The 17,914-nt window shown below is 37.6% G+C and overlaps 1 protein-coding gene across 1 annotated transcript in view; it reads right to left on the reverse strand.

Annotated features, from left to right (window-relative positions):
• Brip1 (BRCA1 interacting helicase 1) overlaps positions 1–17,914 on the reverse strand; it is a 128,641-nt gene that overhangs the window by 14,151 nt on the left and 96,576 nt on the right. Inside the window, 2 exon segments of the mRNA XM_040749404.1 lie at positions 289–371; positions 3,074–3,186. Of these exon segments, the coding sequence (XP_040605338.1) occupies positions 289–371; positions 3,074–3,186 (196 nt within the window).

Genomic DNA, 17,914 nt, shown 5'->3' on the forward strand with positions numbered 1-17,914 from the left:
GTGGTGGCAAAAGCAGATGGATCTCAGTGAGTTTGAGGCCAGCCTGGTCTATAAAGTGAATTCCAGGACAGCCGGGATTGTTACACAACAAAACCTTGTCTTAAAAAACAAAACAAACAAACAAAAAGATTCCAAGTTCTACAGACCTAATACACAATATTCTTTATAGTTAGCACTATAGTACACACAATTTATCACAAATAGGCAGATCATATGTGGCTTTTTTTTTTAGCCACTAAGAAAGAACAAAGTCTGTTAGTAATTCTTACGCTGAACTGAGACTCTTACCTGATATATAGCGGTTTGGGTTGCTGTTGAAACGATCGTCCACCAGAATAAGAGCTCCCCAATCATTTTTGTGGCGAATACACCTACAAAACAGGGGAAAATAAAATGTGTATAAAACACTGAAAATAAAGCCAGATTTCCAGAGGAATAGTTAAGAAAATGGTGTATTAGCTATGTATTACTGTAATCTATTCAGTCTGTTAAGTCATTTAGTTCCTCAACTGATTTTCAGTATTAAAAATGTGATGACATCTCTGCCTGTCATTGTTTCTCTTCTCACTCTGGAGTTTGACATTTTTTTACTCCTTCATTGAGATGGGATTTTGAGGGAATGAAGATAATACATGTTCAACTTTTACAGTTTAAAATTTTTAATTTCATATGACACTCTTCCTGGACATTATTTTAAAGTAAGCTATGGTTCCCGGACAACAGATCATATAACATAAAGCAACACAGGAAGAAGTTATATACTGTCATTATTCTAGAAGGGTGTTGAAAATCAACAGGAAGTCAGGGAAATCTATTTTAGGTTCACTTTATGTTTAAAGTGGATTTTGGTAGAGAGTATTTAAATTAATAAATCGTTAAAGAGAAAAAGGGTTCATCTTTTCCATTGTTTTTGCTGCCTTGCTCGGATGAATCATGCTCGCTTGAGAAATGATACTGTATTTCAAGTGAAGCAGACAGTGAGAAACTCTTGTGACTTAGCTGTAAAACCATCTGGTGTATTTCTGAAGGCTGTTATTATATTCCACAGACTTTACCACTCCAGATGACTATAATGCCTAGGTAGCGTTTAGAAGAGATGACAGTGAGGAGTTGGGGAGGTAACTCAGGTGGTAAAGTGCTTATGGGGCAAGCACGAGGACCTGAGTTCAGATGCCCAGAACCTAATTAAAGGTGGCAGCACACTCCTGAAACCCCAGTACTGAGGGGCAGGGCCAGGAAGATCCCGGAGTTCCCTGGCTGGTCTGCCTAGCTAACTGAAGCTCCACATTCAGTGAGAGAACCCTTCAAAAGACACAGCGGGAGTGACAGAGGAAGACAGCTGCTGCTGACCTCCACATGGCGCTGACCCTCACCCTCCCTTATGTGTATGACATGCACACAAGACACTAAAACAATTGATGGGTTTCTGTTTACTCCAGTTTCTGCATGCGTCTCTCAGAACAGTGCTGCAAAGTATAAACACCTTATCTCAATTAGCACTCATGATACAAAACATTCATTTAATTGTTATTTTCCCATTAAAACATAATTATTAAAAAACATGTTCTTTGTGACAAATTGTCATTCAATGATAGTGTCACTGAAAATCAGTAAGTGACAATACAACCAATAAAATTCCAAAGGTACAGTATTGTGCACTGATATTTCAAATGCATGACTTTTGTGGTACTTTGGAAAAACACAATTTGAATCTCTAGAAGTTGGCTGGCAATGAAGAACATGGCAAAGCAGCAAACTTTACGTTTTTCTCCATTTTTAACCAATTCTGAAGCATCCATGTCAAGCTGAGACACAGGAGGTTGGTGAGAATGCAAGTGTACATGTGCCAGGAAGGGACACATGTATATAACAAGATGATAAAATATGTGCTATAATAGAGATCATGCACGTAATCTGGGTTTACTAGGGTATAAACAGGTCTAGGTGAAGAAACAGAAGGGATCCACATGGGACATGACTTCAACCAGGTTGTAACTGCTACTATGCCATATGAATAGCATGGAAGCTTTTTATTACCAAGGCAGAAAGGGCATGCCAGAGTATGGTAGCTCCATGGTGAAAACATTAGTGGATAGAGGTAGACGAAAAAGCAAACCTGTGCTTCTAAAAGTGTGGGTGAGGGTTACAATGTGAAGGGACATTTAATAACTATCTGACCTCACCCAGGTAATTTAGTTTCAGATTAACCAGTTTGGAAATAAATAAGAAAATTAAATTATGAGGCTCCAACGTGCATTGCTATTAGGCATTTTTCAACTGAAGAAACATGGTAATATGTAGAGTTTACAAATCATAAAGAATACAAGCAGAATTTGTACTTCACAAATTTTCTTGAAGCTCAAGGTGTTTATATTAATATAAAAAAATCAACGGAGGTAATATCACTTAATTTTATAAAAATAAGTATAACAATTAAAAGCCAAGAATTTATAAAATATATATTCAAGCTTTCCTAGAACTACTAGCTGATTATACTTCAAACAGGAACAGGCTGTCATCAGGAAGAAAAATGAAATGCCCAAGGAGAACGTGCAGTTGGGTGTCAAGGAAAATGGAACATCGGACAGGAAAGGCGGCAAGACAACAGCAGCTTACAATGTAATCCATTTGAAGACAACAACAAAAACGTTTAAGTTAGATTTTTTCAATTATTTTTTGAGATGATAATTTAAAAAGTTATCCCAGGAGCTGGGAATAACGATGGCTCAGTTGGTAAAGTGTTTGCCACAGTTCTCAATTCCCACTTCTGACACATGTGAGAAGCATACTTTCCTAGAGTTCAAGCTAAGTAAAATTTTAACACATTGATTTCCTTTTCTCCCCAAATAGGATTTCTCTGTGTAGCTCTGGCTGGAACTTACTCGTAGAGCAGACTGGCCTTGAACTTGCAGAGATCCAACTGCTTCTTTCCTCCTAATGTTGGGATTAAAAGTATGCACCACTACTGTCTGGCTTTCCTTGTTGACTTTTAAAAGTAGCAAACATTACTTTTTTTCTTGGGCACAGGCAAAACTACACACAGTAACACTGTAACCGATTTTACTTTACTCACCTGCCTAGAGCCTGATTTAAGGCTCTGTATGCTTGAATTTCATACCATTGACGGCCAGGCAAAAGGCCTCTCAATTTTGAGTGGTGGTCATTGTATTGTCGTTTTAATTCAACCTAACAATTTAAACATTAAAACATGTAGTGGATAAGTAAAGCTTATTTAAACATCATATGAATATCTAACATTTTAAATTTTATTTAGAGTAGTTTGTTTTTCAGTTCTGAGTTTCTTCAGTTTATTCAAGTCTCATTCATTCTTACATTTCCACAATTCTCTTATGTATAGCATTATTTGTGTGACAACATTTCCATAAAATAAAATTCACATGTTCTCCGTGTATAATGTAAGTTTTAGCAAATGTACAGTCTAAAACCATCAGGTAATTATAATATAGATCATTTCCAACACTGATATCTTTTCAGTTGATTGCCTTCTTAAACTTGTAGACCAGGCTGGCCTTGAACTCACAGAGATCTGCCTGCCTCTGCCTCCTGAGTGCTGGGATTAAAGGTGTAGTGTTGGATATCTAAAAGCAGTGTTTCACCATAACATTCGCTTTTCTAGTTCTTTAAGCAGGTGGGCATACCTGGTATGTTATTCCCTTGAGACTGAATTTTATATTAAAAATATAAAGAAGTATTTGCCTATTCCTAGGGATAATTGTTTAACATGCCTCCATTGTGAAACCCTGACAGTGTCCTGCTCACCCTGATTACTGTGTAACCATGTAAACTGCGCAGTGCTGCTAACTTTGCCATCTGAATCTTTCACCACAGATGAAGACACTCTGGTTAGAAGAGTTATTCTTTCTTGGATAGGAATTCAGACTCCAGTTTGTATATCATTAGGGGCCTGAAGGGCAGACTTCTGCAGTGTTGGAAGCTTAGCGTTACCAGAGTCCAGAGCTTCTATTCCACTGCACAACATCGCCAACAATACAGTAATTTCTTTAAGTTACATTGTTAGGAAAGTTTATTGAATGGGATAAAATAACTCCAAGATTAACTGTAAAAAAAATCTACGCAATAATGACTGATGTGTTCAGTTAGATCTTTACACAAACACTCATTTAAACACTGTGGTGCTGATATATCAACACAGGACCTGATAATAAAACACTGGAATACAGAACAGAATCTGGAAACAAATCACTGTTTATTTGGCAGAATGAAAAGGGGATTTTAAATCCATGGAAAAAGGACAAACTATCAAATACTGTCAGGGACAACTTTTGGAAAAGCAAGGAAAATACATAATAAAGTTATATCTCTTTATATTATTTATACAGACACATCTAAGACACTTTGAAAAAAACCTATAAATAAACACAAGAAAACACAATAAACTATAATTCCAATGTGGGAAAAGCCACCCCAACCCAAGCTGGCCTACAAAACAAAGGCCATAGGGGGAAGTCTTAACCAGCTGAGAAATCTTGCCAGCTCCTGGTTAAACATCTGGTAGTGAGTGTTCAGGGTGACACACCCACGGCTTACCAGACAGCACCTAACTCAGGCTAAGAACGGCCAAAGAACGCTTAGGGGTGTTATAATTGCCAGACTGGTGATAGCTAAAATTACTGATTTAACCCCCTGTCAGCCATCTGAGACGTCAAAAATGCCATTTACCATGTTAACAATAAAGGCAATTCAAAGTAATGCCCATTCTAAATCAACCCCAACACAGGATTAAACCAAACTCTGACAAGGCACAAAGGACAGTTTAAAGATGAGTATTTTTCTGAGATCTCCCTATCAAATCATCAAATCATGCCCACACAAGTTCAGGATGATCAGGTATTAACTGAATTGCCTATAAAAACAAAAATAAAAAAAAATAAAAAAAAACAAAAAAAAAACAAAAATCAATATTCCATGAGGACAAGACTTAAAATTTCTATAATGTACCATCCATAATGTCTATTATACAATTAAAAATTACTAACAAAACATGACACGCATTAGGGAAGGGGAAAAACAGGCAGTCAACAACAGTTGGGACTCATGAGAGGAGTCTTGAGAATGACAGACAAGGACTTTAAAGCAGATATTGAAAACCTAGTTAAGTAGCATAAAAACCCAGTTGAGGGGGATGGTGGCTCAGTGGTTATAAGCACTTACTGTTCTTCCAGAGAACCTGGGTTCAGTTTCTAGCACCCATATCAAATGGCTCACAACCTCTTGTAAGTTCAATTTCAGGGGATCTGACTCCCTTGGACCTCCATCAGTACCTGCATACAACTGGTTCAAAAAACCCACACAGGCACACAGGTGCACGCATGAAAAGAAATCTTTTTTAAAAATGAGAGTTTAATGAATAAACTCTAGATAATCTTGGCAAAATGAAAACTTTTATTTTACTTTACAATGTATGTGTGTGTGCATGTATGGTATATGTGTTGCAAACATGTGTATATGGGTTTGCACACCCATACATACACATGCACAGACCACCACAAGACTTTTTTTGTTTTGTTTTATTTTTTGTTTTTTACGAGACAGGGTTTCTCTGTATTGTTTTGGAGGCTGTTGGTCCAGCCCAGCCTCAAACTCAGAGATCCGCCTGCCTCTGCCTCCCGAGTGCTGGGATTAAATGCGTGCGCCACCACCGCCCGGCCATGAACTGCTTTTTTTTGTTTTTTACACAACAAATACGTTCTTCTTTAAAACAATTCAAGTCTAAAATATTCTAGGGGAAAGTTGTCCCTCTATACTGATATTTCCTAAGTGGAATCAATCAACCACTGATGGAAAATATCTAGAACAAACAAAAGCACCCTGGGTTACCCAGAACATGTGTAACTTTTGTCATTATCCCCCAAGTCCTTCAGTAAGACAACATACAGCATTTACATTGCACTAGGTATTGTGAATAATTTAGAGATGATTTAAAGTGCAGAGGAGAACAGGCAGAGATTAGACGCAACACTACACTATTAAGGAACTTGAGCATCTGAGCATATCCTTTCTCCATGTTTTCTGGAATCAATCTGCCACAGATGCTGACAGGTGAATGACTGTATTACAATTTCAGAATGTTTACACTAATTGAGTGGGGGGAAAAGGAGCTAGTCTGAAGTAGCTCTTAAGGATGCTGCAGAAATGTAATAAAAAAAAAGCCATTTAAAGTATGAAAATTGAAACAGTGCAGGAGAATTGTGGAAGCTGAAATACTGAATTCAATTGAACATATGCAATTTGGGCTGGGTGTAAGTCATCATGCTAGGTAATAGGAATGCAAAGGTGAGGTAGAAATATTCTTCTGCCTGACAAGAACTTAAATAAACAGAAAAGACTATAAGCATAAATGGCTATCAAACAAAGATGTTAAGATGTTAATGTATGGAAGTGAAGAGAGCTGAGAAATGAAGATAGTTCATGAATGCTGTATAAAAATAGTGAGGGCCTGGCTTGGAGAAGTAAAGGAAAAGAAAAAAGGTCCAGTTTGTAACACAGTGTCAACCTACAGGATTGGAGTCACCAACCAGAAGTGAAGGAGAATGACAAAATGCTCTCTAACATTCCAGCTAGAGAAAAGTCCAGCAGGCACCCAGAGAAGATAAGTATGTTTAAGGAATAAGATAAATTTGACTTAGCTCAAGACAAACTTCTAAACAAAAAGTAAAAGTCGATGGTAAGCCAGGAAAGTAATGCACACCTGAAATCCAAGCATGGGGATTGCAGCAGTAGGGTAACTAGGAGCAGGATAACCTAGGAGTTTAAGGACAGCCTGGCAGCATAACAATAGCCTGTCTCAAACAAACAAAAATGTAAGGAGGGAAATGATTGAAATAAAAATTGACATTAAGAAACAGCTAAACACTCAAAAATTGGAAACTCTGGGAGTCAAAGGTTCTTAGTATAAAATAACAGCATTCGGTGAGTTTCTACATAGACTCATGCACAGTGCAATGACTGAGTGACTAACAGATGATAACACACAACTCACCTCATAGTTTTACAGGGAAGATAGTGCTTCATGCTAAAGATAAGGAAACTAGGCATGAAGACTACAGAAGAGTTGGATTCGGATCGAGTTCAGAGCTAGCTCTCTTAAAGAGCAAAAGCCACAGAGCTGACCACTTGCATAACTTTTCTGAACGACCTTGTGCCTTACTTTTCCTATTTAAAAACAGGAGTAAAGAAAACTAAGTTAAATGGAAAGTGTTCTAGAATTCCATTGAATGTATAATGATCTTGATCAAGCATGAAAACCAATGCCCAATTTAAAATGACACACAGCATATGTGAAAAAGCCAGTTTCTCCTGCCAGCAAATAGCCTAAATGCTAAGTAAAGCAAAGGGATTAGCTGAAATGTCAAAAGACAACCTTTTGCTTTTACCTGCTCATCCTTACAAGCATTCTCATTCCCCAGGCATGCTTTCCAAACAGACAGTTTCAATCTGAAGCAGCACAAGGCCCAAGGCAAGCTCTGCCATCCAGTAACTGTCAAAGAGATTACTCTTTCATCTACTTGGGAGGCCATGCCCACACTCACATCAGCTACACAGCCAAATAATATTATACCTGTTGACCAATGCCTAATGAGACAGACACTGTGCATTATGGATGTTAACTGTGAATGCTTTTTCTAAGTTTTGACAGCAAGTAAACACCATAAACTGAGCTCAAGTGTGGTTTGGAAAGATGACCGTTTAGATCATCCGCCATAACTTTTCAAATACATTTTACAAGCCTTGCCCCAAATAGAAAACTATAATCAGCTACGCTATTTGGAAGGAGTGTAAATCACACCCTCCCTGTCCATAATAAATTATGTATGTGTAATTTTGGAAAAGTGTGTAAACAGAAGTGAGAGGGCCAGTTACTTCATGAAAGGATGCAAACTGAAAGCCCATGGACAGACACACTTAGCATGTCTCTTACTCATGGCTTAGAATAGTAAGAACTATTTGCCAACATCTAAATATTTGGCTTGTTCACTGTTTTCTTCAGCTTGCTCAGTCATTTAAATAACCTGCTTATTATAGTTAAGAAAATGTGCAACACACCAGGGTTGGATGCTGCATGGATTTATTAAAACATTATTATTATTTTACTGTTAACAGATTTTAAAGTTGTTCAGAATGAAAAGTATCCTTATTTTGGTAGTTTCTAGAGAAATAAAAATGTATCTAAAAGACGTATGCATGTCCTCAAAATTTAAATGCATAAGCAAAAGAATAGCAAGACACAGCTGCAGACTTGTTGAATAGTGAAGGCATTGAGAAACAAGACTGGGATGCTGTCTACAGAACAGTGTAAAAAGTGCAGATAGACAGCATCCAAACACAAGTTATATGATTCTGTATTTTGATTTACAACATAATATACTCAAGATTAAACAATAAGTTCCTTAGTTATCCATGTCTCAATTTTATCAGAAGCAGCAGTAATTCACAATAAAAGAGGACTTAAAGCCTGTTGTGGTGGCATACACCTTTAATCCCAGCACCAGGGAGGCAGAGAGAGGCCAGCCTCTGAGTTCAAGAACAGCCTGGGATGTACAGAGAAACACTGTCTCAAAAGACAAAAAACAAACAAAGTCCTTAATTAAAAAATAATTATTCATATCCAAAGAATTATATCACATATCAAAAACTTTCATCACAGTTTTGAACTTCACATTATTTTTCAATTTTCCATGATCCCTAACAAGGTTAGTCTTAATAAATAAGCCTTGTGTAACACTAATCTTTTATGAGATTTTAGACTTATTTCTAAATTTTTATGTGTGTGCGTATGTGTGTGTGTCCCTGCAAAAGCCAGAAGAGGGCGCCAGAATTATAGGTGGTTGTGAAGAGAGCGTCAGAATTACAGGTGGTTGTGAGCTACCCAATATGGGTGCTGGGAACTGAGCCTGGTCCTTTGGAAGAACAGAACATGGTCTTAAATGTTGAATCATCTCTCCAGCAACCTTTTATTAGTTTTATAATTAGTTTCTGAAGAAATAAATGGTTTAACAAAAATGAGTTAGAACTATAAATGCATCTCTTCACTTTACCACTACCCTAAATGAAAGACAGTAGATTTTATTCAAATTCGCATATATGTATATTATGATTTCAGCAATATGTGAATTCAGCAACCAATTCAAGCACATTTTTTTTCTTGTAAGAAAGCCTGAAGATCAAAGTTCAGGCCTCCAAGTGTGGCAGTACATACACACTTGGAATCTTAGTATTCCAGGGGCTGAGACAGACTTTAAGGTCAGCCTGGGCTATATGAGACTCTATCTGAAAACAAAAAGTTCAACAATCATCAGTTAAGACCTTATCAAATTCAAATCCTTCTGTATAGCAAAGGAAACAATCAAAAAAAGAAAGCCTACATGATGGGAGCAACATCTTCACTAGCTATTGATGGGAGATGTCATTCTGAAATCTGCCTCTTATTGGTTGTTAAATAAAGCACTATTGGTCAATTGGGAAGCAAGATAGGTGGGACTAGGAGTCAAGGAGGATTCTGGGAAAGAGAGACACAGGGAGTCACGATGTAGCCTCCTGAAGATTAAAAGGTCCGGACCCTTTCTCCGGTAAGAGAAATACTTATATTAACAATTATGGGGTAATTACTTAAGTCAAAGATAGCCAGTAAGAAACTAAGCAAATGGCCAACAGCTTCATAATCAATACAGCCTCCTGTGTGTTCATTTGGGACTGATGCAGCTCTGGAACTAGGCTGGTGGGAAGGCTTCACTCTACAAATGGTTGTTAGGAGCGGGATTGAATTTCCATGTAGAATGACAAGAGCTTAAAAGAAATTTTAGAAACAAAAGAACAGAGAGAAGCATGGCTTCTTGATAGCAGCACTCTTCTCAGGTGGGCTCTGTTTTGCTACCGACAAGCAGAGACTCACGCAGCTCACTTAAGAGTCTTCCTGACTCAGCACAAGCAAAAAACAAAAACAAAAAACAAAACAAAACAAAAAACCCCAGCAAGGTTCTTTTAAGAGGCTCTGCTAACAATAGAAAGGTGTGTATGTATAGCTGGAAGTGGCAGTGACCACATCTCCAAGCCGGCAGCTTTTGCTGGATGTCAGCATAGACTGAGGTGATGACCTGGAGTCAAACTTATGTCCACCATCTTGGAAAAACTGCAGTTTAAATAGCAATGGTTTTTAGCAGGTAAGACACATGGCCAGAAAAACATAAAGATTTACAGTAAAGTCAGATTTAGATGAAGAAAAACCTCTGAAGTTTTACAATGTGTTTAAAAATATACGTAGGATTGAGAGAGAAAAAGAAACGGCATTGTGGTAAATAGATAGAGAAGCCAGCTGTGGTGGCACACACCGGTAGGATTTGCTCCAGAGGCAGAGGCAGGTGGATATCCAGAGAAACCCTGTCTCAGAGAAAAAAAAAAAAGTAAAAGAAATAGAGTAATATAAGCTATGTAAAGATGGAAAATACACAGAAAGTCTGGGCACTGTAAGCTATTGTGTTTTTCAGTTGTTCAGTGGCTAAGGAAGGAACAACTGCTAAAATATACTTGATTATCAATGCTGCTGAATTAATCCAACTTACATATTTCAAAAATGCTTTGACCTCTAACTTTAAATATAAGGACCAGTTACTTGGGAAAATAGTTTTTGTTTATGTTTCCACAGAAAATGGAAAGCTGTGAATTCCTTCCAGGCTTCTGTGGTTTGATGAACCAAGACCCCCGGAAGCAGTGGCCCAAGTGATTCAACATTTAAAACAGCCTTACAGAATCCAACAATAAGGACTTACACAGGTTTCTGAGTTTTGTCATGATCCCCATGGTATGAACAGTGCCCCCATCCAGCAGGAAGCAGTTTAGAATGAGCGATGTCCAAATTCCCATACTAAACAGTTTTTCTTTTGTTTACATCTAAATGGGGTTGCTTATAATTGGTTAATGATCACAGCCAATCTCTTTTTAATGGTAAAGGGGGAATATGGTATGGAAATGGATATTTTGTATTGGTATGGTTTTCCATTTATTGATACAAATTCAAGGTCAATTTTGTGATATGTATATTTCTCCTCTTGATTAAGTATTTGCTTATACTGATCTTTTAAAACGTAATGCATAATTAAATACAGACTATAGATTGTTACTTATAATAGTCAGAACTTATAGTTTAGTTAGGTTTTCTAGGTATACAGAGATATATTTGAGATAGATAGACAGTCTTCAAACCTTTTAAAGACCTTCAGAAAATGGCATTTAAAATGGTTTAGGGTTTTTCTTGAAAATGAGAAATGTCTGCTCCTGGCACATCAGTTACATCTGAGAGGAAGATGGGCATCGAAGAGACTTGTTATGGGGGTTTGCTTTCAACATGGCAAGATTAGCCATTTGGGCAAGAAACTGCTCTTGCCTAGACTGCTTGACTGTTGCTGTATAAACTGGACATGCAGGACCCACAGGAAAGTGACTGCTGAACTCAAACAGTCCTTCATGGTACCTGATTCATGGAAGAGTCTACGAGACTTTCTGCAGGACACAGAAAAATGAATGACAGACTGCCAATGCAGACAGACAGTTTGAAATTTCCTGCTTTGCTGAGAAGTGTTCCAGACACACTGTGGCCTATGGGCTGAAGATGGATGCCCCAACGTTACAGCAGAACTTCAGGTGACTGTTCAGGTAGCAAGATGTCTCTGTCAATCCTAGTGTTTATATATTATCCTTCTGTGGTCTTTGATGGAGTTGAAGACAGATAGCCATAATCATAGTTTTCCTTAGTTATGATAAAAGGTAAGTTACATATAAGACTCTAGGCTCACAAAGATAGGATAGATGATATTTTCTTTAAATTTACTAAATGTTAATGAACAAAATATTCTAACTATGTTCTTACTTGATAACTGTTCTGTTATATAATTTGACTATGTTAAAGTTAAAACCTTTCTTTTTATTTAGACAGGAAAGAGGAGAAGATGGGAGATGTCATTCTGAAATCTGTCTCTTATTGGTTGTTGAATAAAGCACTGTTGGGCAATAGGGAAGCAAGATAGGCGGGACTAGAAGTCGAGGAAGATTCTGGGAAAGAGAAACACAGGGAGTCATGATGTAGCCTCTAGAGGAGTAAAAGGTCCAGACCCTTTCTCCGGTAAGAGATATACTTAGATTAACAATTATGGGGTAAATACTTAAGTCAGAGATAGCCAGTAAGAAACTAAGTAAATGGCCAACAGCTTTGTAATTAATATAGCCTCCTGTGTGTTCATTTGGGACTGATGCAGCTCTGGAACCAGGCTGGTGGGAAGACTTCACTCTACAAGCTATATATCCAGCAAAAGATTAATATGTGAAATACACAAAGAACTAAAACAAAATTAAATAACAACAAATAAAAACCCCAGTCAGTGAGTGGGCTAAGGAAATGAAAAGGCAGTTCTCAAAAGATGAAATGACATTGTATATCAATGTTAACTGCAGCATAACTCACAATGACAAAGCTATGAAATCACGCTAAGTATCCACTGACAAGAATGAAGAAAGAAAATGTGTTATATATGCACAATGCAACTTTTTCAACTATGAAGCAGAAAGAAGCTATACTATTTGCAGGAAATGTATGCAAATGGATAATCATATTAACTGAATTAAGCCTGTCTCAAAACAACATTGTATGTTCTGTCTCACTTGCAATTTCTAGATTTTTATATACTGTTGAATAAAATCATAAAGGCATATGCAAAATGAAAGCAGAAGTGAAGCTGCCTATGGCAGGGGTTCTCAGCCTTCCTTGTGCTGCGATCCGCTAATACCGTTCCTCATGTTGAGGTGAGCCCCCAAACCATAACATTATTTTTGTTGCTACTTCATAACTGTAGTTTTGTTACTGTTATGAATCATAATGTAAATATCCGTGTTTTCCAATAGTCTTAGGCAACCACTGTGAAAGGGTCGTTTGACCTCCCAAAGTGGTCAAACTGCTGATCTACGAGGCCAAAGGAGACAAATAGGTAGAGGGAGAGAGGGATTAGAAAAGTCCAGATAGGATGTAGGAGAGAATATACTCAACATATAACATTTACCTATATGAAAAAGATTCAAATTAAATTAAAAAAAATTTGAAGTTCAAACTGCCAAATAAAAAAGAACAATCAATCATGTAAAGCCACTAATTAATAATATTAAAAAAGCATCCTCCAAGAAAATAAACATTTTTCTGGTAAGGCTCTAGTGAAGGTAGAGCTTAAAACCCTGGCATTTACAGCAAACCCATGCTGGAGACAAAGGCAGTGCATGAGAGACATTTACTGCTAAGAGTTACACTGCAGTGTAAACACTTTTATCATTGTATCACAATATAAATTCCAAGAGTTCAAGCTCTCAACTGAGCCTAAGACCTTGTAATGTAGAATAATTTGGCTAGATAAAAGGAGTGTAACTGGTTTTATTTCATTTGGCATATTTTCAACATTTCTGAAACATCAAGTTAACCAAATATAGAACATTTTTTTTAAATGAGGGAAAAAAGTTTCTGCCAAGAGTTAAGAAGCCAGGCTCCCTTTTAAATAATAAAAATATAAAAAAGCACATTAGAAACGGTTTTCAATTGTTACTTTCTGTTACATTAGGACTTACCCACAATAACCTACCAAGAAAGAAGAACTAAGGCATAGTAACAGCAATATAACTTAATTCATATGTGCTTCAAAGCTGCTTTTGGATAAGATACTTTAGATAAATCTACTAAACTTTGTGTCATAAATTGAAGCTGTTAAAAAAAAAACAACACACCTGAACATTTGACATTTAAGAAACAGCTGGGCTGAGGATCAGGGAAAGATGCTGTCCAGAATATACAGGGCTCTAGGTTCAATCCCCAGGAGGGAGACCAGAGAGAAGTCAGATACCCTCTGTTCTCTACACAGCCTCCACTGCTACTTAAAACAACTTCACTGTGGCTGCTCCTCAAAATAGTTAATTGGTTACTCCCAAGTAAATCTTTTGATAAGAACGACACAAAAACATCTCAGTTGGAATAGAAGTGAGATCTTAGTTTTTCATTATCCAAACAATTTGTCAAGATAAGAGCACAAAGCAAAAGAGGAAATGAATGTTTTTCTATTAAAAGGAAAACAGCCCTTTAAGGCATGAAGGAAACTTTCATATACCTATTTTGGAAAGGACTTAGTTTAAAACTTTATTAGGGTCATAGGCACTATGGCAATTTAGTAAGGCTATCCATCTTTAGATGCTGCTTAGATAGACATGCATATGCTTCAGTTATCATCTTAGAAAGCTATTGTCTGTTCTGTGGAGGGAAGCAGAGCTGCAAAGGCACATGGCCTGTAGACTGTGTGTAACCACAGTTCTCCCCGCAAGCTTCTTTTCTGAGGTTCCTCTCTATAAAAAGGAGGAAATGGTTTCTGCCAACTCTATTTCATACACTGATTGAATAAAAGGACAATGAGCCTGAAGCAGGAAAGCATCATATATGAAGAATGAGTTAGCGAAGGGCCTGGTGGTGCAGGCCAGTAGTAATCCCTGCTATTCAGGAAGGCTCCAGGTTCAAGGCCAGTCTGGAGAGGTTAGCAAGATCTGCTGTAGCAAAAGAAAAAGGAAAAGAGGGAGGAAGGTAGGTGGGGCTGTAGTTTAGGATTAGAGTTCTTGCCTAAGATGGGTGTGAGGCCCTAGGCTCTATATCCAGCGATGAAGGGGAGGGAGGAGTACGTAGGTTCAAGTCTTTACTTTTCTTATGTCTTCTAAGACCCATTATAGATATTCTGTGGACTTTACAGTCAACTGTAATACACTGTTGCATGAACACGAAAGAAGTCTACGTAAGTTATGTAGTCATTGCCTTAGGTTCTTTAGCCCAAATCACAGTTTTAACACCTGGTTACTTAACTATACTAATGAACACACACACACACACACACACACACACACACACACACACACACACACTTACACATTTCTTTAGTTTATGGCACTTTCATAAAAAAAATCAATTAAGTTACAGAGGCTTTGTCCAGTTCAATGGTTCTTTCATCTAGGTAATTCTATGCACTTGGCAGTTTGTGGTTGCATCACATTTGTTAACATGTCAAATACAAATCTTCCTGAAGACCCTGACTGGCAAGATCATCACCTTAGTGGTGGAGCCCAGTGTCATCAAGAAGATGAAGGTCAAGATCCAGAATAAATAGGGCATCTTCACTCCCTCCAGCAGAGGCTCATCTTTTCAGGCTAGCAGCTGAAAGATGGCTGCACTCTTTCTGATTACAATATCCAGAAAGAGTAAACCTGTACCTGGTCCTCTGTCTGAGGGATGGCTATTAATTCTTCAGTCTGCATTCCCAGTGGGCAATAATGGTACTATTCTGAACTATAGCCATTTGCCCCAATTTATGTTTAGAAATTACAAGTTTTAGCAATAGCTGAACCTCTGTTAAAATGTTAATAAAGATTTTGATGTATGGTAAAAAAAAATCAATGAAAATAGGTAAGACGGCAGACTATATAGGTAACACTATTGAGTTGTAAAACATTTTTTTCTCAATAACCTCTGCAATTGATCACAGATGTTCTGAGCAATTATGGATTACATAAACACTCTTTAATATGTCTTCTAATACTTTTTGATCACCTTGCAATCTATGATTTGTTTTTGAAAGCAGCTACATAAAATATGGGAATGGAGAGACATTTGAGAATGAGTGTATAATTATGCCTGTATTAATTTAGTCATTGTTTCATTCAAGTAGTTTACATTCTAGTCCTTCTCTTATAAAAGTCACACAACTAGTGGAGAAAAATCTAGCAATCACAGTCATGCAAAATGAAATATTATCTTATTTGAGAAAAGTAGCTCCATGGTAGAGGATATACTTAGTTGAGGTGAGTTTACTCTCCAGCCCCTGCATTCCTCACACACATAAACTAATTTTGTAATGATATCTTACATAAGAAAGCAGCGTGAAGTTGTAAAGATCCACAGGTTCTTTTTTTTTGTTTTTTACGAGACAGGGTTTCTCTGTATTGTTTTGGAGGCTGTTGGTCCAGCCCAGCCTCGAACTCACAGAGATCCGCCTGCCTCTGCCTCCCGAGTGCTGGGATTAAAGGCGTGCGCCACCAACGCCCAGCCAATCCACAGGTTCTTAAAGTGAGGCAATGTTATTCGATAAGAGAAATAAGCAGTATTTCACTTGGCATGTTACAGAGGCCTACATTTGCTTTATTCACAAGTACTAACTGTCTGGAGGAAGGCAGGGTCTCTTATGGAAGGCTTGTGAATGTCATATGATGCAGCAATGGGCATAAAGACCCTGGGGTTCCAGTGACAACAAAACAAACCCAGAGTCACATTTTGCAAGAGCAAAATTTTAAGAACACAAGAAAAGATGATAAATGTAAGAAAATATATTAAATGAATACTCTTAAACACTGAGGCTAGCAGCATGGGAGTTCACACCTCTAGTCCCATCAGTCTAGAGGCTAGGCAGAAGGATCTTGAGTTCAAGGTATGTAGTAAGACATTGTGCTCTAGTGCTCCCCATAAAATACACAAACACATACTCTGAATATATATACCTAAAATATTAAAACTCAGTTTATGAACTCTATAGTGCAGGAGTTAGTGAAGTAGAACACTGTTGCTGTCTAGATCCCTATTATACCCAAATTATTTTCTAAAATAAGAAGCTGGAGATACCACTCAGTGGGTAGAATAGCAAGCCTGACAACCCAACAACCCTGCAGAGCCCAGGGAGTCATAAAAGGCCGGATGCAGTGGTTTGCATCTGTAATCTCAGCTCTCTCACAGTGACCTGAGGCCAGCAAGCCAGCAACCTGGAGTACACAGCACAGCATAGCAGAAGAAACAAGACAGATCCTGTTTCAACAAGATGCAAGGTGTGAGCCAACTTTTGAAAGTTGTCCTTTGGCTTCCAACCGTGTGCCATGGTACGCACACATATGCACATACATACACACAATAAGTAAAAATAAATAAAACTTTCAGAACGACCAAAACCCTGAAAAGAAGGACTTTAAAAAGTGTGGAAGTTTGAAAGCTATTGTTTTCTATTATTGACAGTAATGTACAGCTCAACACATCTTACATGTGAACTTGTGAGTATGGAATAAGACAAACAGAATTATAGCATTTTGAAAACTAATGCTTTAGAGACTTTGAGTTTTTAAGAAGTTAAAAATCAAAAGCAAAGCCAAAAACATTCTCTTCTCTTGTTCTTCAAAAACCTCAACTTCAGATATGTTAAAATAGACCTTGTTCCAAATCCCACATGAAAAATGCAGAAGGGCAACTGATAAATGATTACACAGAGAAGAGGAAGTTCAAAACAATGCATCCTTAGAGCCCCTTCTAAAAAACAAGCCAGTAAAAGCACAGAAATGCTGATGGGACTGAAGGTTAAGTGACTAATAGAGAAAACTGTAAGAAAATGTATAGAGCACAGAGTTGAGAGAGAATGTTGGGTACAGTGTCATGAACTTACAGTTCTATCTACTTGGAAGGCTGAGGCAGGAGGATTATGACTTCAAGGACATGTTGGCAACACAGCAAAAACCCTGTTCCTTATGGCAAAAATATGGATGTTGTGAGCAAAACTCAGTGGCAGAGTACTTACATGAGGGTTAGATTACATTCCTAGAAATGCAAAACAAAGATACCAAGTTTAAGGTTAGCCTGGGCTATACAGTGAGACCAGTAAGAAATAAAGGGGATGGGGAAAATAAGGTGTTACTACCTCTCAAGTGAGACAGGAAGCAAAATTTTTAGTTGTGATGTGACTATTTATGACAGATTAAAGAAAACTTGAGGTGTTATATATTATATTGAGAGGATATATAAAAGGAAAAAGTAGGTTAATGGAGCTAAAATCCTGATTCC

This window comes from Mesocricetus auratus, unplaced genomic scaffold (assembly GCF_017639785.1).
Source record: "Mesocricetus auratus isolate SY011 unplaced genomic scaffold, BCM_Maur_2.0 Super-Scaffold_100007, whole genome shotgun sequence".
Classification (NCBI taxonomy): Eukaryota; Metazoa; Chordata; class Mammalia; order Rodentia; family Cricetidae; genus Mesocricetus; species Mesocricetus auratus.